The 27,705-nt window shown below is 50.3% G+C and overlaps 2 protein-coding genes across 7 annotated transcripts; both read right to left on the reverse strand.

Moving 5' to 3' along the window:
* Positions 1 to 25,870, reverse strand: LOC128838361 (apolipoprotein A-IV-like). Of its 6 annotated transcripts, none has more exons than XM_054030487.1 (11): positions 25,782 to 25,870; positions 16,238 to 16,395; positions 6,206 to 6,292; positions 5,963 to 6,086; positions 4,993 to 5,046; positions 4,460 to 4,552; positions 4,058 to 4,270; positions 2,789 to 2,869; positions 2,382 to 2,594; positions 1,135 to 1,224; positions 1 to 940 (listed from the first exon to the last, which is right to left on the reverse strand). In XM_054030487.1, the coding sequence occupies exons 4-11, from the start codon at positions 5,963 to 5,965 to the stop codon at positions 551 to 553; spliced, it is 1,137 nt and encodes a 378-aa protein (XP_053886462.1). In that variant the 5' UTR covers positions 5,966 to 6,086; positions 6,206 to 6,292; positions 16,238 to 16,395; positions 25,782 to 25,870; the 3' UTR covers positions 1 to 550. The 6 variants fall into 6 exon arrangements, 5 of the variants coding, with proteins under 5 accessions (XP_053886462.1, XP_053886470.1, XP_053886478.1 ...); XM_054030495.1 differs by lacking the exon at positions 25,782 to 25,870 and adding an exon at positions 20,528 to 21,598; XM_054030503.1 differs by lacking the exon at positions 25,782 to 25,870 and adding an exon at positions 16,511 to 17,148.
* On the reverse strand, positions 14,668 to 15,477 carry PHETA2 (PH domain containing endocytic trafficking adaptor 2). The gene has a single exon (XM_054005593.1). It carries the CDS (start codon positions 15,475 to 15,477, stop codon positions 14,668 to 14,670), a length of 810 nt encoding a protein of 269 aa, XP_053861568.1.
* Positions 25,871 to 27,705: the final 1,835 nt, after the last annotated feature.

A 27,705-nucleotide genomic window follows, 5' to 3' on the forward strand; every position in this document is an offset into this window, starting at 1 on the left:
TAAAAAACACCCTTTTATTTCTTCCATGTATTATTTACTTTCCATAACTATATAAATAAAATAAAAATTTTATATTACATACATTGCTAGCTGGAGGCAGGGCAGGGGCTGACTGGAGATAGGGTCTGCCTGGAGGCAGGGCAAGGGGTTTGGGGCTGGCTGCGGGCAGGGCAGGGGGTGCGGCGCTGGAGGCAGGGCACGGGGTGCAGCAGGGGCTGTCTGCAGGCAGGGGCTGGCTGGAGACGGGCTGGTGGGGGCAGGGGGTGTGGGGCTGGAGGCAGGGCAGGGGGTGCAGCAGGGGCTGGCTGCAGGTAGGGCAGGGGCCCCCCTGCTTCTACCACCTTGGCCCTTTAAATAGCTGCCGGAGCCCTGGGGAAGCTGTGGGGCTCTCGCGGCTATTTAGAGGACCAAGGCAGCAGAGGTAGCTGGAGCCCCGGCACTTTAAATAGCCCCCGGAGCCCCCTGCTACCCCAGGGCTCTGGTCTAACCACTAGACCCCCCGCCCCATAAGCGCCATAGCTCCCCCTTCTCCTCCACTGGCTACATAAAACTACAAGTCCCAGAATCTCTTGCTTCCCCCGTCCCACCTCCTGAAGGGGCAGCCAATGGGCCGGAGCCGTTTGCTGATTGGCAGGTGCGCGGGCCAGTGAGGGCGAGCCCGTACCCGGCACGCGGTGGCAGCTGGCGATGGCCCAATGTACAGGCCCAACCACTCGGCCTTCTTCACTTTAAAGCGCTGCCCGTAGGCCGACAGGAACTCGTCCATCTGCTTGTCCAGCTCCTGCTTCAGCTCCTCCAGGGCCGCCTGTTTCTGGGGGTCCTCGCTCCGCAGTTCTCCCCGGCAGCATTTCAGCAGCTCCTGGCGTTTCCCCTCCTGGCGTCGCTTCATCTCCAGGGGCTTCACTCTCAGACAGCTGCTCATGCTGTGGTGGCCACGGTCCTGCCGGGAGGGGGGCGAGATCGTCCATGAGGGACGGGAACTAGCATTACCCAGCCACAGGGGGAACTTCGGCCTCACACACCTGTAGCCCCCTCAACTCCAACCTACAGCCCCCTGCTAGCCTAGCCCAGCCCTGCCCCCCATCAGTCCTGTCGGTGCCCCTCACTCCCGACCTGCAGCCCCTCTGCACTCACCAGCTGCTTCACAAATAGTCCATATTCCCTCCTGGCAGCTTCTACTGCTCCTCTGTTTGCCTTCTCTCTCATCTCTGCCATCTCCGCCATCTGTGGTGGGAGAGGGAAAAGGGTAGGGGTGGGGATGGGATCCCCTCTGAACTGGGAGCCCCCCTTCCCCCACTCACCACCTTCTCCTAATTCCTCCAGGACCCTGCTTGCTGCTGTCACCCCCCCACTGGTGCCCCACTGGTGCCCCCTTTGTGGTGCCCCCTCCTGGCCCCCTAGTGCAATTGGCCAATGGCGGGTGGACCTGGGGTGAGAATGAACTGAAAACTGTCGGACTGGGATTTGGGCTTTCAGACCTCCCTAACCCTTTTGTATTGTTTTCAAATCAATGGGGAAATGAGGGGAATCACCCAAAATTGTCCCCTCTACACATACGGACTGTATCAGGGGAGGAGAAAATCTTTAAAACAAACACAAAATATGAAAATCAATTTTTCTCCTACTTGTTGAAAATGAAAACCAATTAAATTTGTCACTGAGCGATGCAGGGGGTAGCTCGGGGCGCAGGAGCCAGGACTGGGTTATTTATTGACTGACGTCGATGGGGTCAGGGCTGGATTCTGATCTCAGTGACCCCGCTGTAAATTAATCAACCTATGTGTCCTTTTGGACACTCACCTTCTCCCCGTTCTTCCCAATACACCACCTCTATCTAATCTATCTATCTATCTATCCCCACACAACCTTCTCATCTATCTATCTACCCCCATCCACCCCCTCATCTATCTAATCTATCTATCTATTCCCATACACCCTATCTATCTATCTATCCCCACATGCCCCATCTATCTATCTATCTACCTATCTATCCCCTTGGATACAGAGGTTCCCAGTGCTGAGGGCTGGCACAGACCCTTTACCAGAGTGAGGTGTGATGGTTCCTTCCCGCTGTGTGTCCCTCCACAGAAGGGGCTCCTGATCTGAACTCCCTGCCCTGCTCTCCCGCTCATCCCCCTGATCTAGGGTGTTGGTGCCTGTCTTGCTCGAGGCCACCTACCATCAAAACTGGGGCCCACCCAGCTGCCCAACCCTCCCCCCGCATCAGGCCAAAGCCCCCAGCCAGAACCCCAACGGCCACTGCTTCCTCCAGCCCCACCACAACTACACTCGCCCTGATGCCTACTCCGATACCCGCACCCACCACTGCCAGGAACCACCCTCCGACCCATGGCCAGGCCCAACCACTCGGCCTTCTTCACTTTAAAGCGCTGCCCATAGGCCGTCAGGAACTCGTCCATGTGCCTGTCCAGCTCCTCCTTCAGCTCCTCCAGGGCCGCCTGTTTCTGGGGGTCCTCGCCCCGCAGCTCCCCCTGGCAGCGCTCCAGCAGCTCCTGACGTTTCCCCTCCTGGCGTCGCTGCATTTCCGCAGCCTTCACACTCAGGCAGCGGTGCATGCTCTGGTGGTCACGGTCCTGTGGGGAGCGGGAGAGATTGGCCATTAGGGATGGGTTCTAGTGTTTCCAGCCACAGGGGGCACCACCATGTCATGCACCCACAGCCCCTTCAACTCCTACCCACCACAGCCCGTGCTATCCCATGCCAGCCCCTCCGCCCCCCAGCTCTGCCGGTGACCCTCACTCCCGACCCGCAGCCCTTCTGTGCTCACCAGCTGCTGCACAAATTGTTCATATTTCCTCCTGGAGGCTTCTACTGCCTTTCTGTTTTCCTCCTCTATCATCGCTGCCATCTGTGGTGGGATGGGAAAAAGGGGGGCGGGGGAGGATGGGGATGGAACCATCTCTGAACTGGGAACCCCTCTCCCCCCACTCACCTTTTCCCCATTCCTCGAGGGCCCTGCTCGCTACTGTCACCTCCCCACTGCCCCCTGACCTCCCACATTCCCCCAGAGCCAGGGACAGCCCCCCAATGACATCACAGCAAGGGCCACATTAGCATCACCCCTGTGGAGGGGGCTGGTTCTCCGGCTGGGTCTCTGGGGGTTCCCTTATCTCTCAGGGGCTGGGGTCAGGGAACCCCAATCAGGACATTTTGCAGGGGGCTGTCGTGGTGCCCCCTCCTGGCCTAGTGCAACTGGCTAATGGCAGGAGGATCTGGAGTGAGAATAAACTGAAACTGTTGGTTTGGGATTTGGGGGTGTTCTAACCTCCCTAACCCCTTAGGATTGTTTTAAAATCAGTGGGGAAATGAGAGGAAATGCCCACAAATTGTCCCCTCTACACACGCACTGAATCAGGGGAGGAGAAAATATTTAAAACAAACATAAAGTATGAAAATCAATTTTTCTTCCACTTGGTGAAAATGAAAACCAAAAAAACTTGTGACCGAGGGATGCAGGGGGTGGCTCGGAGCACGGGATCCACGGCCATGTTATTTATCTACTGAGGTCGATGGGATCTGGACTGGATTCTGATCTCGGTGACCCGGCTGTAAATCAGTCAACCTCTGTGTCCTTTTGTAATCTCGCAAAATTACCTGTTGTAAGTTTGTTTTTATCTATCCCCAAACATCCTCATGTCTATCTATCCCCTGCATACAGAGGTTCCCAGTGCTGACGGCTGGGACAGACCCTTACCCAGAGTGAGGTGTGATGGTTTCTTCCCACTATCTGCCCCCCGCAGCAGGGGCTCCTAATCTGAACATCCTGCCCTGCTCTCCCGCTCATTCCCCTGACCTGGGGTGTTGGTGCCTGTCTTGTTCTGGGCCATCTTCTGTCCAAACCAGGCCCGCGGCCAGTACCCAACACACCCGATCAGGCCAAAGACCCCGGCCCCAATCCCAATGGCCACTGCTTCCTCCAGCCCCACTAGAGCTGCACCCGCCCTGATGACTACTCCGATACCCGCACCCACCACTGCCAGAACCTCCCCCCTCCCCTCCGCCCAATGTACAGGCCCAACCACTCGGCCTTCTTCACTTTAAAGCGCTGTTCATATCGCGGCAGGAACTCCGCCATCTGCTTGTCCAGCTCCTTCTTCAGCTCCTCCAGGGCCGCCTGTTTCTGGGGGTCCTCGCCCCGCAGCTCCCCCCAGCAGCGCTCCAGCAGCTCCTGGCGTTTCCCCTCCAGGCGTCGCTGCATCTCCAGGGGCTTCACCCTCAGGCAGCTGCTCATGCTCTGGTGGTCACGGTCCTGCCGGGATGGGGGAGTGATCGGCCATTAGGGACGAGCACTAGCGTTACCCAGCCACAGGGGGCGCCGCCTCCTCACACACCCGCAGCCCCCTCACTCCCGATCCACAGCCCCCTGCTACCTCAGCCTTGCCTCCCCCCCGGGATGCTGGTGCCCCTCACTCCCAATCCGCAGCCCCTCTGCACTCACCAGCTCCTGCACAAATTGGTCATATTCCCTCCTGGTGGCTTCTACTGCTCTCCTGTTTAACTCCTGTCTCATCACTGCAAACGCCTCAGCCATCTGTGTGGGGAGAGGGAACGGGGTTGGGGGTGCGGATGGGATGGTCCCATCTCTGAACTGGGAGCCCCCCCACAGTCACCACCTTCCCCACATTCGTACAGGACCTGCTCCTCGCTATCACCTCCGAACTGGTCCCCAACCCCCCACATTTCAATAGAGCCAGAGGGCAGCACCTCGACCCCACAGCCATGACCACGTTGCTGCCACCCCAGTGGAGGGGCTGTTTCTCTGGCAGGGCTTCCTGCAGGTCCCCTTATCTCTTGGGTGCTAGGAGTCCTCAATCAGGACATTTGGTGGAGCTGTTGTGGTGCCCCCTTCTCGGCTAGTGTGATTGGCCAATGTCAGGAGGACCTGGGGTTGGGGTCAATAGAACCAGCTCCCGCCCCTCCCCCGAAATCCAGGCTGGAAAGAGAGAGGCGGAGGGAGGGGTGACCTGGTACCTTCATGGGTGAGGAGAAGTCGTAGCGTTGGGTCTTCCAATATCGGGAGACGCCCTGCAGGGAATAACGCCCGGGGGAACTGGGATCAGGGACAGTTCAGCCCCTTTCCCCCGCTGAGCCCCTTCCCGCTCCCTGCAGCCCAGCGCCCCCTACTGAGCACCCTGCCCTGCTCCCTGCAGAATGGCACCCCGTATTGAATCCCTGTCCCCGCCTTGCGGCCCATTTTGCTGTCTCCCATCCAGCCCCCCCCCCTTTAACAGCCCCCACTCTCCCACCTTGATCCTGGCAGCCAGCTGAGCCCCCGTTAGCACCTGCCCAGCTCGGACATATGTCCCTGCTGAGTGCACCACACTGGTGACGTACTCACACAGGCATTGCCGGAAATCCTCGTCCATGTCTGCAGAGGGGAAAAGGACCCAGGCATCCGGGAGGGATCCAGGTGTCCAGGGTAGGAAACACGTTAAATGCGATTGGGTGGGCTAGTTTGTGCCACAGGAAATGAGATTCCATCTCTGGGCAACAGCTGCTTAACGCCCCCCACCCCACTGCCTGGGGGAAAATGGGGGAGAGGCATGAGGGGGCAAGGAGAGGCTGCAGTGGGGAGACAGCAGTCTCCACTGGGTGGTGCCAGGGGACCCATGAAGACCCAAAAGGGGGACACCAGCAGCGTTCCCCTAGTAGACCAGGATCCCAGCAGTGACACCCCCCCATGTCCCTCTCCCCTCCCACACAGATGCTGTGACCCAGCGAGTGCCCCTGTGCAGTGGGCAGTAGACTCAATTCTAAGTCAAGGGGGGTGAGCTGGGCACTGGGATTTTGGGGTGGGGGAAGTGCAAGAGGGGAAGAAAGGGGCAGCAGAGGAGAGAGGGTGGGGATGGGGGCAGGGGAGAGGGTGGGGGCAGTGCAGGAGGGGGTGGGGACTGGAGGAGCAGAGCAGGGGGTGAGAGGGGAGAAGATGAGGGTCTCTTACCATCTGGTGTCCCTGCCCTGCTCCTGGTGAACTGAGTGCCAGGGTGGGGCAATAGAGAGCACCGGGTGCCGCTTGCCCTCAGGGCTTCCAACACCAGGGGCTGCTCAGTAGAGACCTCCAGCTCCTGCGGGAGTCAAAGCAACATTTGTGGCCGTCAGCAGGGAATCAGACCCGCTGTGGAAACGTTCAGCTCCGCCCCAAAGTTTGCTGTTTCCATGAACACACGTGGTATCTGATCATTACCTGTGTGATTTCTCCAAGATACTCCTGCCCCGCGTCCGCGCCGTAGGCTCCAGAGAGCTGCCAATCTCGCAGCAACAGGTCCAGGCGCTGCAACAGAGAGCACAGGAGAAGGGTCACACTGGGGCTGGGGGCACAGAGAGGAGACCAGAGCTGGAGGCTGTTGTCCAACCCAGCCACGGACACTGAGACCTTGGGCATGACGTGGGCGTGGAGGGAGAACAATGGACTGGCTGTTTCTTTGGGGTTTGTCCAGCATCTGGCACAATGGGGTCTGGGTCTAGGACGGGGGCTCTGAGGTGCTCTGGCAATAGAGACAGTAAATAGGAATAGTAAGAATCAGGTGGGATAACAGGACTGGCGGGGGGGTGGAACAAGCATTATATCCTCATATGGGGGGTCAGAGCCGGCTTTAGGAAGTGCGGGGCCCGATTCGAACAGTTTTGATGGGGCCCCAGCAGAGATGACTGAAAATTAAAAAAAACACGTAAAAAAACATGTGGGGCTTGTTCTCACCAGGCGGCACTCGTAGTCTTCGGCGGTTTGTCCTTCACTCGCTCCGGGTCTTTGGTGGCACTGAAGGACCTGCTGCCGAAGTGCTGCCGAAGACCCAGAGCGAGTGAAAGACCTGCCGCTGAAGTGCCGCCGAAGACCCGGAGAGCTGCCGGGTGAGTAAAAATTAAAAAGGAGCCTCTAGCCAGGGAAGGGATTCTCGGCCACTTGCCCCCACCCTGGTGGCCCTGCCACTGGGCGCGGGGCCCTCTTAGGTGCGGGGCCCGATTCGGGGCAGGGAATTGGTGGAATTGGCCTAAAGCCGGCCCTGCCAGCCAGGGGGCTTTGGGCTCCATTCCCTGAGCTCACCACCCCTCCCATCACCTCTGGCCCCCGCTGCCTCCCTAGTGCCCCATTGCCCCTGGCTCCCGCTGCCTCCGTACCCACCTCACCATCCAGGGCTCAATTTGTCCCCAGGATTGTCAGGGCTGAGAAAATCTGCTGTGAAAAGTGATATTTGTGTGTTTGCTAATATCACTTTTCACAGCAGACTTAGATCTTGGCTACACTTGCAGCTGTACAGCACTGTGAGGTAAACCTGTCTTTGTACAGCTGAGTAGGGTAAGCGCTGCAGTCTGTCCACACTGACAGCTGCCAGCGCAGTGGCATGGCCACACTTGCAACATTTACAGCTGTGTTGGGAGCGGTGCATTATGGGCAGCTATCCCAGCATTCATGTGGCTGCAACGTGCTTTTCAAAACGGGGGGGGGGGGGGGGGGGCGCGCGGGCGGAGGTGACAGGGAGTGTCGGGGGAGAGAGAGTGCTTTTTGGAGCATGTCAGCTGTCTATTTTGCAAGTTCCAAACTCCCAGCCCCCTGCTCATTCATTTACTCACTCAAAGCAAGCTGCAAATTGTTTGCTTTTCTCTGTGGTAGGAGCTTTGAAACCTAGGGTTACCATACGTGCGGATTTTCCCGGACATGTCCGGCTTTTTGGGCCTCAAATCCCCGTCTGGGGGGAAATCCCAAAAAGCCGGACATGTCCGGGAAAATAGGGAGGGAGGGCCCGGCAGTGCGGGGCCGGGGGCCGGCGCAGTACTCGGCAGGTGCTGGGGCCGGGTGCACGGGGCTGGCGCGGTGCTGGGCCGGGGGCGCAGGCACTTGGCCGGGGGCCGGCGCGGTGCTCGGCCGGGGGCATGGGCACTTGGCCGGGGGCCAGCACGGTGCTCGGCCGGGGGCCGGGCCGGGGGCGCGGGCACTTGGCTGGGGGCGCGGGTACTTGGCCGGGGGCCGGGACTGGGGTCGGCGCGGTGCTCGGCCGGAGCCGGGGCCGGGGGCACGGGCACTTGGCTGGGAGCTGGGGCCCCAGGGCCCAAGCCGGGCGGGAGACGCCAGGGCCAGAGCCTCTTGGCCTGGGCTGGCCGGCCGCCGAAGGGAGCCGCTCGGCCAGGGGGGCCAGACTGAGCCGCGCCGCACCCCGCCCCAGCCTACCTGCTGCCTCCCTGTTTCAGGCTTCCCGCGAACATTTGATTCACGGGAAGCAGGGGAGGGGGAGGAGCAGGGGGCGGAGCATTCAGGGGAGGGGGCAGAGTTGGGGCGGGGCTAGGGGCAGGGAAGGGGCGGAGTTGGGGCGGGACCAGGGCCCCATGGAGTGTCCTCCTTTTTAAAAATTAAAATATGGTAATCCTATGAAACCGGCACTTCCGCATTCCTGCAGCCGGTCACAACAATGGAGAGGATTGGCCACTTGACAAGGTGATTAGTACAGCGCTGCAAGCATTTACACACCCATGAGTCGGAGCCACTCTGGCCTTGGCTACACTCGCGGATTCACAGCGCTGCCACGGCTGCGAGAGCTCTCTTGCAGCGCTGCGAGTACTCCACCTCTCCGAGGGGAATAGCTTGCAGTGCTGTGAGCGAGCGTGCAGCCCTGCAGGCGCTGATTACACTGGTGCTTTACAGCGCTGCACTCGCTGCGCTCGGGGGGGAGGGTGTTTTTTCACACCCCTGAGCGCAGCAAGTGCAGCGCTGTGAATTGCCAGTGTAGCCAAGGCCTCTGCTGCAGCTGTTATTCCTCTCGGGGAGGTGGAGTACCTGCAGCGGTCTACCCAGGAAGATACAGCGCTGTAAGTGCCCTGTCAGTGTGGACGGGGAGTGAGTTACAATGCTGGGAGAGGCTTTACAGCGCTGTAACTTGCAAGTGTAGCCAAGGCCAAAGTAGCTAGCAAGTCTAAAAAAAAAAAAAAAAGGCAACCAAAAAAGCAAAAGAAACAATAAGAAAAAAGACAAGAACATGCAAAGCACCTTAATTGTATTTCTATTCCATTTAGGTCCAGTAAACAATAAAGACAACTGTATATTATTTTTATTATTGAGTCTGCAAAAAAAAATCCTACATAAATAAATTACAATGATTTGGACATTTATATGTGCATATTCATTTGTGTTTCCTAAAGCTAATTAAGTATGTTAGGAAAAATTGTCAGAGCGGCCACCAGCAAGAGCTGGTGGCCGTACTCTGAGGCCATCAAAAAATGTGTTTTGAGAACCCCTAGACTAGATCCTTTAATGAACAGAAAAAGCCTAATCAGACTGTTCCTCATTGGCTGTGGCTCTCTCATCAGATTACATAGGCTAAACGGGATCAGAGTTGGATGGAAGACCTTTAAATGAAAATCTGCATACAGCAGGAAGTGCTGAAGCATCAAAGGGCACGCTTTTCCAAGTCAGTACTGTGTTAGTGCCCCAACTACCGTGCTGCCATCTTTCAGATAAAACCAAGGCCCTTATTGCTTGGCTGTTACACCGAGAAAGCATTTTTGTTAGAGTAGAGGGTATTGAGGATCTGTCCAGGGCAATGGGGCTAACAGATGTAATTGCATTCTTTTGACCTAAAATTCCCATGTGGTTTCTTTTATATCAGATTCTTTATCTGATGTCTTGATCTGTTTCGATCTGAACACTGCTGTGTAGTGTTAAATAGCTGCTACATTCCACATCAGTGGTAGATGAAGTGTAGTGCTGGCATATAGTATATGGAGCCCACACTTCCAAGACACTGAGTGCCCTCAGTAGGGCTCTGTGATTCCATCCCTCAGCTCATTTAAGTTATTCCCCCATACCCCCAAGCCTGGTTACTATTCAAAACAAAACACAGCATTTTACACAACTCCATACAAAAGGTGCACCAATGTTTGGAATGGAGCATGTAATTAAGCAAAGGAAAACAGAAGCTGAATATCTGCAAAAAAGTTGTGAGTGGCAAGAGCTGTTAGGGTGTGGTAGCCCTGATGTTGGGGGTCATTTAAAACTCTCTCTCTGAGTCAATCAATATCAACACACATTACAAATTCAAAAACTGTTTATTTAGCATTACTAGCTTAAAATACAAATGTTAACACTTAAATGCACAATAATATACTGTTTTTATGTAAAATAAAGGCCATACAAAACTGCCTTCTTTAAAAAAATACAATATCTACTTAAAGTACTTAAACACTTCAAGATAACTAGGGAGAAACATACTGCAAGTTGTTTTTAGTGTTCTTTGTTAAACTGTACAGACTTTACAAGGGAATTTGGTGCTGGCGAAAGATGCTAGATTAGCAGCACTGGAGACTCATCTCCACTTAATCCACAGACCAAATACACCGTAGGTGCAAGCTTCCGACCATCACCTCCTGTTACTCATCTGGGAGATGCCACCTGTGTGGGTGAGCAGCAGGTCAGTCTCCATGGCTATTTGAACCTTTGGCCTCTCTACTAAAACATCACAAAAAACCACTACAATTGGCTGGGAACAAATATGCCACTGGGAAATAGTCTGCAACCCTAAATTCACATGGGTCCACCAGATGACATATTTTGGTTACTATCAGCCCTGTCTCAATTTGAACCAAGTGGTAAACGTCATAGTGGTGTTTTTTTTACAACAAAGTGTAGGTAAATAAAGCTATAAAGCAAACAGGTCTGGAGATGAAAACCCTTCCTCAGAAGAATGCGACTTCAATTATTACTTTGGCAGGATCAGACCCAATCTTTGGCAGAGCTCATGAAGAACCACCAGCCTCCCTCCATTACTGAAATATTATCAAGCATTTTCCTCCCGTATATGACAGAAAGAGCTTTTCATATTGTACCAAAGATTTATTGCAAAAGACAGCATCTTGAATACCTTCAGAGGGACAGCCATCAAACTTTAAAATATTAAATCCTCTTTTGCTAGAAATTCTGTTCTGGTCAGAGATTTTCATTGATTAAGAATAGTGAAGGGGGGGAGGAATAAAAGAATAAACAGCCCCAACCTGAATGATTGGGTGACAAAAAGTTTGGCTAAAAGCTAGGTCTCAGTTTCTTGCAGGGGAGACTGTTCTGGCAGGCAATGACCTGTCTCCCTTGCCCTGTAATGATCTGTGTCTGAAGATACAAAGGCAGCATGGTCCATTAACCAACTCAACTGCAATATCAGGAAACAGAAATCCTGACCTTCTGCCTAGGGAGCAGTTCAAGGGCATAGCCAGCAGAACTGATAAGGAGGTTTGATATTCTATCCAATAGAGGGCAGTGGTGCGCACACACACACACACACACACACACACACACACACACACACACACACGCTAGTTGATCCCCTGGCTACAGGAGCACTTGCCTTTGCTCACCCAGCAAAGAAAACTACTACACATGAGCAGATCTTTGCACAGACCCAAATGTGATTTTTTTTTAAAGACACCAGGTGCCAATACCTACTGTGGAACTGAGGTGGGAAAGGGATGAGGAAAACCCTAAATCAATGCATCTAAAGTCATGCTGCACCATAACCAAATGAAGTCACAAAAACATTTGTAGAGCAGGCACAAATATCACTCAATGTTTTAGTTTCTGATCATTAATAAGCAAAATTATCCCAAACACAAACACTGGTATTCTGCCCCTGGTTCACAGGACTTAGGGATATAAAGACCAAAAAAATCATTAGAAAAACACTGGATGCTTGAAGATAACACTGTGGGTCACACTCCAAGATAACTATTTAGTTCACACACTAGCTATGAAGCCAGATAGCGTGAAAACTATGTAATGGGATAGGCAAAATAAAAATATTAAAATAAAGCTTTTAGAAGTGTTACTAACACTACTTAGTCTTATTAAAACGAGAAGAATCTTAAAAATCAAACAGACTTAAATCAATTATACTATTCCAATTTCAGCTCCAACAGCAAAACTGGCTTGATTACTTATTTTCTCTTTCAATCGTTTTTACTTCTTGGTTCTCAGGCACCAGCAAAGTGCTGGTGTCTTTGGGTTTCCAATAGTGACAGGGAAGGCTTAACCTTCCAAATACAGCTGCTTTTGATGGACTTTAAAAAGTCTCAAAAATATTTCTCTCCATATTAACTTCTATAAACACTTTCTGCATCCCCAACCCCAACCAAAAAACCCCGGGACAAAACAGAAATTGGAGTCTGCACTAGTTAGCAGTGTCCCCTTTAACTCACGAATGCAGTAGATATGATACAGGGAAAGGGGTGGGGATTTCAGCCAAAGAATGCTATAAAGAAACCGAAATGCAGCAGTGAATAAGAGATAAAAATGTTGTTCACAGTTCAAAGTCACGCCATTTGGGATTTTCAAAGGCACAAAGGGCGGTCAGGCAGCTGAAGCATTGGAAGTTGGGGGCGTGACTCCCTTTGTGCCTTTGGAAATTTCTCCTGCACATTGTGAAGAACAAGGCTGAATGCTTCAACCAGCCAAGAAGTGCACCAGTAGCCACAAGCCGGAGATGCTCATTGCTCTCACAGTATGGTTCATTAATGGTACATGTAATTTAAAACATTGTTTAAAAATTCTTTGGCTGGTAGCAGGGGTCTGCGCAACGTGTTCTGCTCTGAAACAAAGTTCTTAGTAAGAGGATAAAAGGAAAGAGTAGGAAAATGATAAATACTATCTCTGCATTATTTGCCACCAGCTTTTTACACAGTCCCCAGACTATTTGCTCTCCTTGTCCATGTATCTTTATCTCCCAGAAGCCCAACTGCCTTTTTAACAGCAATTTGTGGCCTAGCAGCCTTTCTCTCAACTCATCTTCATTTATTGAAGCTTGATTCATCACTGAGTTAGTCCACTTCTGAGCGGGTGAAACTCCACTGAGATCAGCAGCGACATAAAACCAGAGGGACACACTGGTGAATCTCTCTTCATCCCAAATGCCTCTCTTTATGCCCCTCCCTCTCTGCCCCATCCCTACAGAGTGCACAATTATCTTTGTCCGTCCTCCACTGATTTTCTCCTCCCCTTCCACGTTGTATGCGTGTGTTCCAGTGATGAGGCCCCACTTTTGGGAGGAGGGTCTCAGCTACAATATCATCAGAAAAATCCAGCCAAAATGTGGCTCTGGACAATGAGTGTCCTCAGCCATACCCCAAGAACTGTGACCATGTACCACATACAACACTTTGCACAACAACGCACTGTACTGAGGTTAACAACAGAAGCCTTTGGGAGGTAGAGAAGTATTATTATCCCCATTTTACAGAAGGGGAGACTGGGGTTAATTGACTTGGCCAAGGCCACACAGTATATCAGTGCTAGAGCTAGATTAGAATTTGGGAGTTCTGGTCTCCTGACCTTTGGTTCAGTCCAGAATTTGCTGCCTCTCTGGGAGTTTTAATTCCAAGCTCACATTCAGAGAGGGAAATATATAAGTTTGTGGGGTCTCTGCAAGTCTGACTGATGGGTTTAGCAGGGTTTGGTTTGGGGGTTTTTTTGTGCCTATGAAAGTGACAGGTGGTGCGCACCCAAGTATCACCATGCCCCTACCCCTCACTGCATCCCCTTACTCTCCATAAATACTACGGCACCTAAAATACACTTGTAGATATGCTAATTCTATAATATGCAATGAGATGGACATTGACCCACAGATCCCTGCACCCCCCACCTCTGTCAAGAATTTCTTGGGGGAGGGGCAGTTGGTACCACAGACTTGCGTAAATAATTACTGGTTATTGAGTCACACCTGCCCTCATGCTGGATACAACCATATGATCCAGAATCCTTTGGTGGCCTTTTATGTTTCTTCTCTTTAGCCAACCTATACTATAATGCATTACTGGATATACTGTATAAGAATCTGATCCTAGTTTTGAAGGCTGGGAGTCCTATATCCATAAATCTGAGCCCATTCAAATCAGATAGACTGAGACTGGGGTAAAACACCATCGGGGACCGAGTAAGGTGAAATATGGCCCATGGACCAGCCAAAACAATGGGGCCCCAAATCTGCTTGAGGCCAGGCCAGTGAGTAGTGCGAGAGGTACAAACCTTCAGGTACTCTTCAGAGCAAAGGGCCCAGTTCAGACACTCTGTTCAATCCAGTCTTAATTCACCACTGATTACTCTGGGGTTCAGAAGGAATGTGAGGGTGACATAAGAAGCCATTTTCTAAAAGCTAACAGGCAATAGATGCTCCTTACCTCTAACCTAAGCAAACATTCAGCTGCTGGTGATAAATCGTAACGGATTACTCAAAGAAGGCTTACCAGTAAAAAACACACCACTCCATCCACTACTCCAGATTGGTAGGGAATAAAAACAGCCACCTGAACAGAAGCAGGGCGATGACCATTTTGTGTATGCAAGTCTGGTCACACACACCCCACCCCACCCAATCTGCATCCCAGATTCAAAATATAGAGTTCCTGACATTTTACAGCTGTGCTGCAATATTCCTCAGGGGAACATACACTGTCTGAGGCCCCAGAGGTGAAAATGAGGTCTTGGGAAGATCTGTGTCTCTCTCCTAGATCCCACACTCATCCACCCAGCCAGCATGCAATGATTCCAGAAAGGAAGGAGAGAAAACATTGTCACTTATTTGGCTATTTTCCTGGATGGGAGAGAGGTCACCAAGCACCACGATAGTGTCAAAATGGGCTTGGTGTCACTCCATGCCTTGCCTTGCCTTCCCCAGTTCACAGTTCCCCACTCCTCTGGCTCTCCAGCCACTCCCTCCTTATCTCCGCAATCTCCTGACCATACCAGTTGTGTAGCTTGGAGAAACAGGCTGTCTCCGGAGACACGGGGCTTTCCTGCCCAGCCAAAGAGAGGCCAGTGGTGAGTGCTCCACCTCCACTGCCAGCTGCCAAGCGCCGGCGAGGAGGCAGGGGTGGGGGTTTGGAACACCCCACATCATGGTCAGAGCAGGAGGCCCCTGCAGGAATGTAACCACTGCCCCATGTGGAGTAACCGTTCTCCAAGATGGGAGGCTGTTCCTGGACAAGCGCCATAGCAGGATTGGACAAATGCCTTTTTCTGCCAGATGACGACTTCCTTGGAGATCTGTGGCAGGCAGCCAAGCTCTTACGGGCATCCTCCAGCTGCTTCTCCAGCTCTCTCACCACCAAACGCATGTAGTCAAAGCTGGCTCGCGAAAGTGCCTTCACCCATCCCTCCATGGCGGCCTGGCAGTCGGCCACCAGCACGTAGGCTTTGGCGCCAGCGTCATCAAAGCGGATGGCAAAGGCAAACTCCTCGGCAGCCTCGCACAGTTCCACGGTGCAGCCCTCCAGCACAACAAGCCCGAGAGGGTCCCGGCTCTCACGATCTTCAAAATAGAACAGCAGGTTGCCCTTGAGGATGAACCAGCGACGGTGGTAGGAAGTGGTGTGGTGGTGGTGGTGGTGATGGTGGTGCCGCTCGACACGCTTGTGGAGGAAGCCGGCATGGTCTGTCGGAGAGTCACATGTGGCATAATGCACCACACTTCGCTCATTCAGCTTCATCGTCCTGGCAGGGCAAAGACAGAGGTGGCAAGGGAGCCAGTTCAGTGCAAGGAACAACTCCTGCTTTGGAACAGACTATTAAGCCAGTTAGTGCAGTGTCCAATCTTCTCAAGTAGCAGCCATTGCTTAATATTGAAGAGGAAGGTGTAACCCCCCCGCCCCCACACTGCACCTTACAAAGCAGTTCTAGACCCTGGGAGAAACGTCATCCTGATTCCAGCAAATAATCATCATGATGTCTATTGTACAATGTTTAATACTAAGTGTCAGTGCAGATGTTGGGCCAGATCATCAACTAGCATAAAAGAAGCACAGCTCCTCTGAAGTCAGGGGAGCTGTGCCAGTTTACACCAGCTGAAGATCTGTGGCCTTTTATTCTGTTTTATTCAAACAAATGATTACTTCTTTACATTTTTGTGAATTTCACTATTTACTTCAATATCCTGCAGCAGTGAATTCCACAGATTAACCGTGTGTCACTTAAGAGGTATTTTCCCTTTATTCCTTTTACATCAGATATCTCTTAATGCCACCGAATGCTCTCTTACTCTAGTATTATGGGACTGGATAAACAGAAGGTGTCTTTCAAACTGAGCAATGTCTGTTACCTCCCCTCTGCAGCAAATGCTTTCCCTGCCCTCCCACTTGTCACCTACAAGACAAGCAGCAGCCCTCATTCCAGTCCCCTTCCTTCAATGCAGTAGCCTAGCTTGCCCAGTATGTGAACAGGATCTGGGATGGGGGCAAGGAGATACCATACCTTGGCAGCTATGATGGTCAGACTGCAGCTCACTGGCCTCTTCCCTGAACAGGCTCGGTCTTTGACAAGGGTCCACAGTGCTCCATCCTTCTGCTCCCCACGTCCAGTCAGAGGGAAGGTACCGAAGAGAGGGTCACAGAGACCAGGGCAGTTTGGAACTGAAACACAAGGTCACATCACTCAGATATATATTCCCCATCATAAAGTCAACAGAATGAACCTGAGCAGAGTTCACACTAATGGCAGGGCTGAGCACACGTTCAACAAGATTACCTGAACCACGCTGTCAGGACCTGCTGAGCTCAGACACTCAGCCACTGGGTGGAAAGGGAGTTCCAGTCTAGATAGAAACACCGAACTGGAGCCCAACCCAGCCTTGTGTGGCGCAATACTGCCGGTAGCTGATGGAAGAATGGATTTTAAACTGTTTTCCTTTGAAATATATATATGCAACTCAATTCTCAAGGCTGGAAATAGATTCTGTGGTTGATTCTGGATCCTGAACAGCTTTTTTTGTTTACAGAAGCATTTCCGTTTACCATCTGCAACCCTGTACTGTACAATCCAACACACAGTATACACTGGATCATACATAACAATGTTATGATGCAGTCCTTTTACTTTTCCAGCCTGCTGGCACGTGTTCTCCAGCTAAAACTTAGGACAAAGAAATGCACAAAACAGGATGAACTGGATTATAAACCATGACTTTCACCTCCACCCAATCAGCATTCAGGATTCTCCTCCTCCTACATTCCTGCCCTGTCAATTAGACTATAAAATCCCCCCTACCGCCAAATATTCCAAAGTGTTCCTCCCTAGGCTGTGCTCTTCAGGCAGGGACACAGGGCTCAATTCTCCTCTCACTTCAGTTGGAAGTGATTCCATTGACCAGTGTAAGTAAGAGGAGAATCAGGCCCTGGTTTTTCATGGATGTACGGACAGGACATAAATCGTGGGTGCCACTGGAATACATTAATACACAGTAAGTCTCCATTACCCTCCCGCAATGTCCTGAAACCCTTCATGTCACTTCACTGTATATCTGAGAACTCTGGAAATAAACCCTGGGGATACCCCTTCACTGAATTCAGCATTTACTCCTGCTCTTGGATTTTGTACATGGGACCTCTTTAGAGTATATCTCCACTCTTGCTCACAATACAGGCACCAGAATATTTCTGCATTAAAGTCAATGGCGCTATGCCAGTTCATACCAGCTGAGGATCTGGCCTACTGGTTTTGTGCCTGTGTATTTATGTTAGTTGAGTTACACTGGTTTGATGCCAGTGAATGACAAAGAATCAGGTCCTCTGCTCTTAAAACAAGATTAATAATGAAAATAATCAATGATGGTGTACACATCACGTTGACGTCAAGGGCCTCAGAACTAGACTCTCTGGCTACAGGCTGGCGACCACCCACACAAAGCCGACAACTTTTAAAGATTCTAGAAAGAAAAATCAGAGCTTTGTTTGAAGCAGGCTGCAGACATGTGCTCAGAGATCCAGCATAGAGCAAAGATACTGACAAGCTTTAAAAAGGGACAATGTTTCAGAGTATACTAAAGATGCCATGATTGGACTGCGATCTCTAAAAATTGGTCAAAATTCATCCACCATATAGTAAAACAATTCATGCATCAAACCTAATGTCTAAAAACCACACATTAAAAGATTGCAAAGTGCTCCCGTACTACCTTAATGGGGGCCACATAAGTACCCAAGATAAAAATAATGCATCCGAAGAAGTGGGCTGTAGTCCACGAAAGCTTATGCTCTAATAAATTTGTTAGTCTCTAAGGTGCCACAAGTACTCCTGTTCTTTTTGCGGATACAGACTAACACGGCTGCTACTCTGAAACCAAGATAGAAATATAGACCCTACAATCTTAATGACAACCAATCCGCACATGCAACCCTGCTACCAGTTCTTGCAGCACAGCCCACAAAGTGACCAACAGCAAACTAGTGCTCACTTCTGAGGACTCTACAATAAACAAGCTAGCGCACGCAGTCCCACTGTTCATAAACAGCCCCACAAATGACTGCCTTCATCCTATTGGAGAGACAAAGTGGGCGAGGTAATGTCTTTTATTGGACCCCCTTCTGTTGGTGAGAGAGATGTGCTTTTGAGCTTGCACCGAGAAGCTTGTCTCTCTCACCAACAGAAGTTGGTCCAATAAAAGACATTACCTGACCCATCTTGTCTCTCTAATACCCTGGACCGACACAACTACAACTACACAGCCTTCAGCCTAGTTGTTCCAAATGATCCTACGGTAACAAATTGTGACGCTGGCAGGCCAGGTGTCAGCTCTTGCCAAGGCTGCAGCCATTAGCTAAGAACTGACAAACTCATAGCTGGAGACCAGACCACTTCATTTATGTGTTAGGTCTGGTCTACACTACAAACTTCTGTCTGTATAACTATGTTGCTCAGGAGTGTGGAAAATTCACACCCCTGAGTGATGTAGTTATGACCTAATCCCCAGTGTAGACCGCGCTATGTTGATGGGAGGGCTTCTTCCATTGCCATAGCTACCACCTCTCTGGGATGTGGAGTATCTACGCCAACAGGAGAAGCTCTCCCGTCAGCATAGATAGTGTCTTCAACAAGGGCTACAGTGGCACAGCTGCACCAGTGCAATGCTGTAACCGTAGACAAGTCTTTAGTGTTGCTCAAACTAGGTATTAGTCTACTAAGAATGTACTTTGTGTTTAGACTCTATAGAATGTATGTAAATTGCTGTATGCATTAATCTTATCTGTAATGTCTCTATTCCAGGCTGTAAAGAAATTTGTAGGTTTTGCTTTGTAACTTTGAAAATGTTTGCTCTAAACTTGTGAACTCAGATGAGAAGAGTGTTACCCCCCCCTCTCCCCGCCCCCGCCTGTCCAGAAGAACCATCAAAAATCAGATGGGCCATCAAGGAACATCACAATACAAAGGACTGGTGAATGGCCCTATTGCACCTTGGAAATGCTACATGCAAGAAAACTTGTCTTATAGTCTTGGGGGCTGAATGAAGGAAATAAAATAAAGTCACAGGAAAATGTTCCATCTCTTTTCTCTTTGAACTCTCAGGCCTTGGCTACACTCGTGGATTCACAGCGCTGTGAAGCGCGAGTGTAGTCGCGCCGCCAGCGCTGCGAGAGCTCTCTCGCAGTGCTGTGAGTACTCCACCTCTCCGAGGGGAATAGCGTGCAGCGCTGCGAAGAGCGTGCAGCGCTGCAGGCGCTGATTACACTGGTGCTTTACAGCGCTGCACTCGCTGCGCTCGGGGGGGGGGGGAGGGAGGGTGTTTTTTCACACCCCTGAGCGCAGCAAGTGCAGCGCTGTGAATTGCCAGTGTAGCCAAGGCCTCACAAGGCCAGAGACACTAAACTGAGTCAGAGATTCCAGGGTTTACCCTTGGGTGGATCTGCCCTGAAAGACATTTTGAATTGACAGATCTCTACAACTCTGTCACTCTTAGGATTTAGACTGCAATTCATTTATGTGCATGTTTGCTTGCTTTAACCTGTAAATAACGCTCTCATTTCTTTTTCCTAGTTTATAAATTTCTAGGTAGTTTATTACAGGATTGGCTACAGGCATTGTCTTTGTCTAGGGCACCAACTGATCTGGGGTAAGTGACCGGTCTTTGGGACTGGAAGCAACCTGAATATTTTGTGATTTTTTAGTGTAACTCAGCTGTTCTCAACCAGGGGTCCAAGGCCCCCGGGAAGGCCCCGAGCACATTTCTGGAGGTCTGCAGGACCGGCATTAGACTCTCTGGGGCCCAGGAAGAAAGCAGAAACCACGCTGCCCCAAGCCCCGCCACCTGGGGCCGAAGGCGAAGCCTAGGCAGCTTCGGTGTGGGGCTATGAGCAACTGCCCTGCTTGCTACCCCCTAATGTAGTCCCTCACTTTTATATGCAGAAAAACAGTTTTTGTGGCTCAGGTGGGCAGTGGAGTTTTTCTAGAATGTTTTGCGTTCAGAAAGAAAAAGGTTGAGAATCCCTGGTGTAAGTGCAAAAAGAAGAACAGGAGTACTTGTGGCACCTTAGAGACTAACAAATTTATTAGAGCATAAGCTTTCGTGGACTACAGCCCACTTCTTCGGATGCATATAGAATGGAACATATAATGAGGAGATATATATACACACATACAGAGAGCATAAACAGGTGGGAGTTGTCTTACCAACTCTGAGAGGCCAATTAATTAAGAGAAAAAAAAACTTTTGAAGTGATAATCAAGCTAGCCGAGTACAGACAGTGTGATAAGAAGTGTGAGAGTACTTACAAGGGGAGATAGAGTCAATGTTTGTAATGGCTCAGCCATTCCCAGTCCTTATTCAAACCGGAGTTGATTGTGTCTAGTTTGCATATCAATTCTAGCTCTGCAGTCTCTGCAGTGGTGTGGTGTGTAGTTGCTGGTGAGTATTTGCTTCAGATTGGGGGGTTGTCTGTAAGCGAGGACTGGCCTGCCTCCCAAGGTCTGTGAGAGTGAGGGATCATTTTCCAGGATAGGTTGTAGATCATGGATAATGCGCTGGAGAGGTTTTAGCTGGGGGCTGTATGTGATGGTCAGTGGTGTTCTGTTATTGTCCTTGTTGGGCCTGTCCTGTAGTAGGTGATTTCTGGGTACCCGTCTTGCTCTGTCAATCTGTTTCCTCACTTCCCCAGGTGGGCATTGTAGTTTTACGAATGCTTGATAAAGATCTTGTAGGTGTTTGTCTCTGTCTGAGGGGTTGGAGCAAATTCGGTTGTATCTTTGGGCTTGGCTGTAGACAATGGATCGTGTGATGTGTCTTGGATGGAAGCTGGAGGCATGTAGGTACGTATAGCGGTCAGTACGTTTCCGGTATAGGGTGGTGTTTATGTGACCATCACTTATTTGCACTGTAGTGTCCAGGAAGTGGATCTCTTGTGTGGACTGGTCCAGGCTGAGGTTGATGGTGGGGTGGAAATTGTTGAAGTCCAGGTGGAATTCTTCAAGGGCCTCCTTTCCATGGGTCCATATGATGAAGATGTCATCAATGTAGCGCAAGTAGAGGAGGGGCACTAAAGGATGAGAGCTGAGGAAGCGTTGTTCTAAGTCAGCCATAAAAATGTTGGCATACTGTGGGGCCATACGGGTACCCATAGCAGTGCCACTGACTTGAAGGTATAAGTTGTCCCCAAATCTGAAGTGGTTGTGGGTGAGGACAAAGCCACAAAGCTCAGCCACCAGGCTTGCTGTGGCCTCATCAGGGATACTGTTCCTGACAGCTTGTAGTCCATCCTCATGTGGAATATTGGTGTAAAGTGCTTCTACATCCATGGTGGCCAGGATGGTGTTTTCAGGAAGAACACCAATGCATTGTAGTTTCCTCAGGAAGTCAGTGGTGTCTCAAAGATAGCGGGGAGTGCTGGTAGCGTAGGGTTCCTATACTCACATAGAGCCCTCAGTGTGCAAAGCCCCGGCACTCATGAGCATTCTTTCATAGTGTCTCCAATGCCTCATAGCCACCCTACAACAAACCCGTGTGTTCAGCCACGCACTTCCAAACTCACAAACCCTCACATACACTGCCAGTGCCCCGAATGCCCACTTCCCTCAAGTACCCCATTGCACTTGGAGGTCACTGTACATTCCTTCCTCTCTGCTGTATACATTTCCCACTTTTCCTGCCTCTTTTCAAGGAGAGATTTTCACAAACTAACTTGAGCCAGAGACCATCCTTTCTCCTAAAAGCTGTTCATTTCTAATTTCCCCTGCTGCTGTTGAAGAATTAGGGTACGTCTTCACTACCCGCCGTATTGGCGGGTAGCAATAGATTTATCCGGGATCGATATATCGCATCTCATTAAGACACAATATATCAATCCCCGAACGCGCTCACCGTCGACTCCAGAACTCCACCAGAGTGAGCGGCGGTAGCGCAGTCAACGGGGGAGCCGCGACCATCGATCCCACACCATCTAGACCCCAGGTAATTCGATCCAAGATACTTCGACTTCAGCTACGCTATTCGCATAGCTGAAGTTGCGTATCTTGGATCGATTTCCCCCCCCCCCCCACCCCCCAGTGTAGACCGGCCCTAAGAGCCAGAATGAGACCTTTTCCTGCTATCGCTCTGCAACACACCATAGATCCACAGTTTGTGCCACTGTGCAATCTGTAGCTATGACGACAACTGTAATGTCACAAATCTGTTATTCAGACACCACTGTGGGGTTAAGCACCTTAATGAGAAAGCCGTCTGGTGTAAACACTGTTCTAGCTAATTAAAATGTTAAAGTTAATTTAGTGCTAGCAAAAAGCACTGGATTTCCAGTGCAGGGGTTCATAGATTCTAAGGCCACAAGGGAGAATTGTGACCTGATTCCTATATAACACAGGCCAAAGAACTTCCCAAAATAATTCCTAGAGCAGATCTTTTAGAAAAACATCCAATTGTGATATTAAAATCATCATTGATGGATATTCCACCTTGGTAAATTATTCCAATGATTAATTACTTTCACTATTAAAAATGTACACCTTATTTCCAGTCTGAATGTGTCTAGCTTCAACTTCCAGCCATTGCATCATGTTATACTTTTTTCTGCTAGATTGAAGAGCTCCTTATTAAATATTTGTTCCCCATGTAGATACTTTTACACTGTAATCAAGTCTGTAATTCAAAAAGAATTTGAAGAGCAACTAGCAAAAGACACGAAAACTAACACCAAATTTTTTTTAAGTACACCAGAATCAGGAAGCCTATCAAACAATCAGTGGGGCCACAGGACAATCACCATGCTAAAGGAGAAGTTAAATCAGGGGTTCTCAAACCGGGGGTCAGGACCCCTCAGGGGGTCATGAGGTTAGAACATGGGGGGTTGCGAGCTATCAACCTCCACCCCAGCCCCGCTTTGCCTCCAGCATTTTTAATGGTGTTAAATATATAAATAAGTGTTTTTAATTTATAAGGGGGGTCGCACTAAGAGTCTTGCTATATGAAAGGGTCACCAGTAAAAAAGTTTGAGAGCAACTGAGCTAAATGAATTCTTTGCATCAGTCTTCACTGATTTACCCCTTCATGTAACACAAGAACCAGGGATCACCTGATGAAATTAATAGGCAGCAGGTTTAAAAGAAACAAAAGGAAGTACTTCTTCACATAATGCAGTCAACCTATAGAACTCATTGCCAGAGGATGTTGTGAAGACCAAAAGTATAACTGGGTCAAAAAAGAATTAGATAAGTTCATGGAGGATAGGTCTATCAATAGCTATTAGCTAACATGGTTAGGGTCAAAACCTCATGCTCTGGATGTCCCTAAGTTTCTGACTGCCAGAAGGCGAGACTGGAGAACAGGGGATGGATCATTTGATAATTACTCTGTTCTGTTCATTCTCTCTGAAGCATCTGGCACCAATCGCTGTTGGATGCAGGGCTAGATGGACTATTGGTCTTACCCAGTATGGCCATTCTTTTGTTCTTAAGTCTCCCCTTAACCTTCTCTTTTTTTAAACTAAATAGATTGAGCTTTTTGAGTCTGTCACTATAAGGCCTGTTTTCTAATCCTTTGCTCATTCTTGTGGTTCTTCTCTGAACCCTCTCTAATTTATCAACATCCTTCTTGAATTGTGGATACCAGAACTGGACACAGTATTCCAGCAGCGATTACACCAGTGCCAAATACAAAGGTAAAATAACCTCTCTGCTCCTCCTTGAGATTTGCTTCTTTATGTATCCCAGACTCACATTAGCTCTTTTGGCCACAGTGTCACACGGGGAACTCATGTTCAGCTGATTAACCATCACCACTCTCAAATCTTTTTCAGAGTCACTGTTTCCTGTAGGTATGGTCTATACTCTTTGTTCCTACTTGTATATGTAGCTTTTAGCTGTAATCAAATTCCTATTGTTTGCTTGCATGCATGCAGTTTACCAAGTGATCTAGTTCTCTTCATTATTTGCATCTACCCTGTTCTCTTGGAATCATAGAATATCAGGATTGGAAGGGATCTCAGGAGATCATCTAGTCCAACCCCCTACTTAAAGCCAGACCAATCCCCAATAAATCACCCAACAGATCTTTTGTCCTATATCCCTAAATGGCCCCCTCAAGGATTGAACTCACCACCCTGGGTTTCTCAGGCCAATGCTCGAACCACTGAGCTATCCTCCCTGTGTCATTATTTGCTACTTCCACAATTTTTGAGTCATCTGCAAACTTTATCAGTGATGAGTTTATGTTTTCTTCCAGGTCATTGATAAAGACATTAAATAACATAGGGCAGCAGTTCTCAACCAGGGGCCCAGGGTACCCGAGAAGACCACGAGCAGGTTTCAGGGGATCAGCCAAGAAGTGCTGGTATTAGACTCTATGGTGCCCAGGGCAGAAAGCCCAACCCTGAGCCCGAGTCCCACCATCCAGAGCTGAAGCCAAAGCTCAAGCAACTTAGCTTCACAGAAACAACAAGGAGTCTGGTGGCACCTTAAAGACTAACAGATTTATTTGGGCATAAGCTTTCGTGGGTAAAAACGTTTTTTACCCACAAAAGCTTATGCCCAAATAAATCCGTTAGTCTTTAAGGTACCACCAGACTCCTTGTTGTTTTTGTAGATACAGACTAACACGGCTACCCCGATACTTAGCTTCACAGGGCACCCTGTGGTGTGGGGCCCTAAGCAATTGCCCTGCTGGCTACACCCAAATGCTGTCCTGGGCTTTTATATGTAGAAAAACAGTTGTGGTGGCACAGGTAGACCGTGGACTTTTTATAGCTTGTTGGGGGGGAGGCTCAGAAAGAAAACGTTTGAGAACTCCTGGTGTAGAGCGAAGAAGTTAGAACTGATCCCTGTGGATCCCCACTAGAAACACACTCACTTGATGATGATTTCCCATTTACAGTTACATTTTGGGACCTATCAATGAGCCAGTTTTTAATCCACTTGTGTGCCATGTTAAATCCCATCACTCTCCTTTTCTAATCAAAACGTCACGCAGCACCAAGTCCAATGCCCTATAGTATATTATGAAATCCTGGTGGCACCACTGAAGTCAACAGGAATTTTGTCATTGACTTCAACGGACCAGAGATTTCACCCTGGGAGCCTACTGTACTGGGGCCTCGGGTTTGGGAGACTCCAGGACATTCAGACCTCGAGCTCTTTGCCGAGACTACCAGCATGGGCGGTATACGCTCCCCAACTAGGGCCAGGTGTGACGCCAATCCCCCAGCCAGTAGCTAAGCCTGATCGAAGCAGGAGGGGCTGTAACAGCCCAAGCTATTGGGGGGGGAGGTCCCTCTGCTTCTAACAAAGGGGGGCCCTGTGCTCCTCCCCACTGGCCTTTCCCGGAACCCCTGTCCTTCGGGAACCGAACGGAGGCATTTCACACCGGCCACTAGCCCCAGGCTGGCGCGCTCAGGCCCCGGGGCGCCTGGCTGCTGGAGCGCCTCTGCGCTCGCCCAGCGGGCTTGGGAGGAGGAATCGCAGCTGCTCGGGCGGTCTCTGGCCGGCTTGTTGTCCCTTTCCCCTAGCGCCAGTGGCTCCAGGGCCGCCCCAGTGTGTTACTCACCGCCGCCGGCAAAGCCCGTCCCCCTGCCCCGGCCGCCCTGCTCGGCTCGGCTCGCTACAAGTTACAAGTTGGGACAGCTGCTCGGTGCTGCCGCGGTACAAAACCCGGAGGGCCGCACAGCCAGTGGAACAGCTGGGACTCGGCGGGATCCATTCACACAATCCCGGGCGGAGCCGGGCGCCAGGATTCCGAGCGGATCCGGGTTTTCCACTAGGCTTGAGTTTACATAGAGGGGCGGCTGGTCACAGTCCGTTCCCCCCTCTTCCCCCCCCCCGCCAGGTCCTGGGAGCCACGTAAGAGCGGAACCCAAGCGCTACATCGCTTCTGATCTGACTCCTTGCACTTCAAGCCTCCCCGTCCCCGCTAACTCTAGATTAGGCTGTGCTTTTACACCGGGCTCCTGCTGTGCGTATTGTTTGGTCCTGCATCCGTGAGCCAAACTTGCACCCAGTTCAGCTGCAGAGAGGGGAAAAGTTACTAGCCGTGACTCCACAGGCACTTGCACGTGTCCCTATGTAGGTGGGACAGTCCCTAGAGTGGATCCACCCAGTGGGGTGGTGTCACAAAGCAACTGTCCTTTCCCCACCTTCCACTCCTGTGTATTTCAATGGCGTTAAAGGACATCTTCCTGCTTTTCTCTCCTAGCTTTCGAATGCGCACAGCTGTGCCCAGGCGGCATAAAACCCCACACCCTGCTGGTTAACCGTTGAGCTGCCTGATCCTGCTGTCTTTAAGGATATTAGACAAGGCCAATTCTCCACTGCATGGTGGCTCTTTTATGTTGCTCCACTGCCATAAAGGGGCCATATAGCGGGTGGAGCTGGCTCCCCACTTGGCACAGAGCTATATGAAGGGCCAGCATAGTGGGTGTGCCAAGGAGGGAAAGCCCAGCACTCCAGCTATGTTTGGCTGCTGCAATGGCCCATAACTTAAGGCTACAATTTTTTCACTGAGGTCAAGGATGTCATAGAATCCACAGATTCCAGCGACCTCCATGACTTCAGCCTAGGCTGGGAGCTGTGGGGCTCACAACCACAATGGGTGGCAGGGGGACCCTGGAGCTCCAAGCTGCTGTGGGCAGTGGGGGGACTCCAGAGCTCCAAACCCCTATAGGTGGTGGGGACCCCCAGAGCTTGGAGAGGGTCCCTACAGCTGCCCAGATGCTCCAGGCAATGTGGGGACCCTGCAGCTGAGTTCCCCATTTTGTTATGGATATTTTTAGTAAAAGTCACGGACAGGTCACAGACTTCTGTGAATTTTTCTTTATTGCCCGTGACTTTTACTAAAAATATCCATGACAAAAATCTTAGCCTTACCCATAAGGGCCCCCAGAACTGCTCTACCTTTCACCAGAATAAGGCTTAACACCACCTTTGCCCTCCCCTGATGCCTACTGCTGAGATGGAAGAGGGCAGAATTGCAGTCTGCAAAGCAATGGTCTAACTTCTGTGTTGTGACAAACTGGTTCGCCCCATCTCTTAGGCCAAGTAAAAACTCACCAGAGAGGCATTGCTCATCATCCAAACCAAAATAAACTCTTAACTGGGGGGAAAAAAAAAAGGTGTTTACCTCTTGAGCATCCTGCTTTTGGAAGCAGAAGCACTGGATGTTCCCATGAACAGCTATCACGGTATTTCTGGTATGGATGAAACTAGAGAAGTGCCAGAAATCTCCAGAGGGGTCTGATCTTGTGAGAGTTCCAGGCTAATTAAGCGTCTGAACTTTTAGAAACTTATTTATGGATTCCAAGGCCAGAAGGGACCATTGTGATCATCTGCTAGTCTGATGATCCTGTATAACACAGGCCATACAACTTCCCTGAAATAATTCCTAAAGCATATTGTTTTAGAAAAACATCCAATCTTGATTTTAAAATTGCCACTAAAGGAGAATCCACCACAACCCTTGGTTAATTGTTCCACTG

The sequence above is a fragment of the Malaclemys terrapin genome, chromosome 1, assembly GCF_027887155.1.
Source record: "Malaclemys terrapin pileata isolate rMalTer1 chromosome 1, rMalTer1.hap1, whole genome shotgun sequence".
NCBI classification, from domain to species: Eukaryota; Metazoa; Chordata; order Testudines; family Emydidae; genus Malaclemys; species Malaclemys terrapin.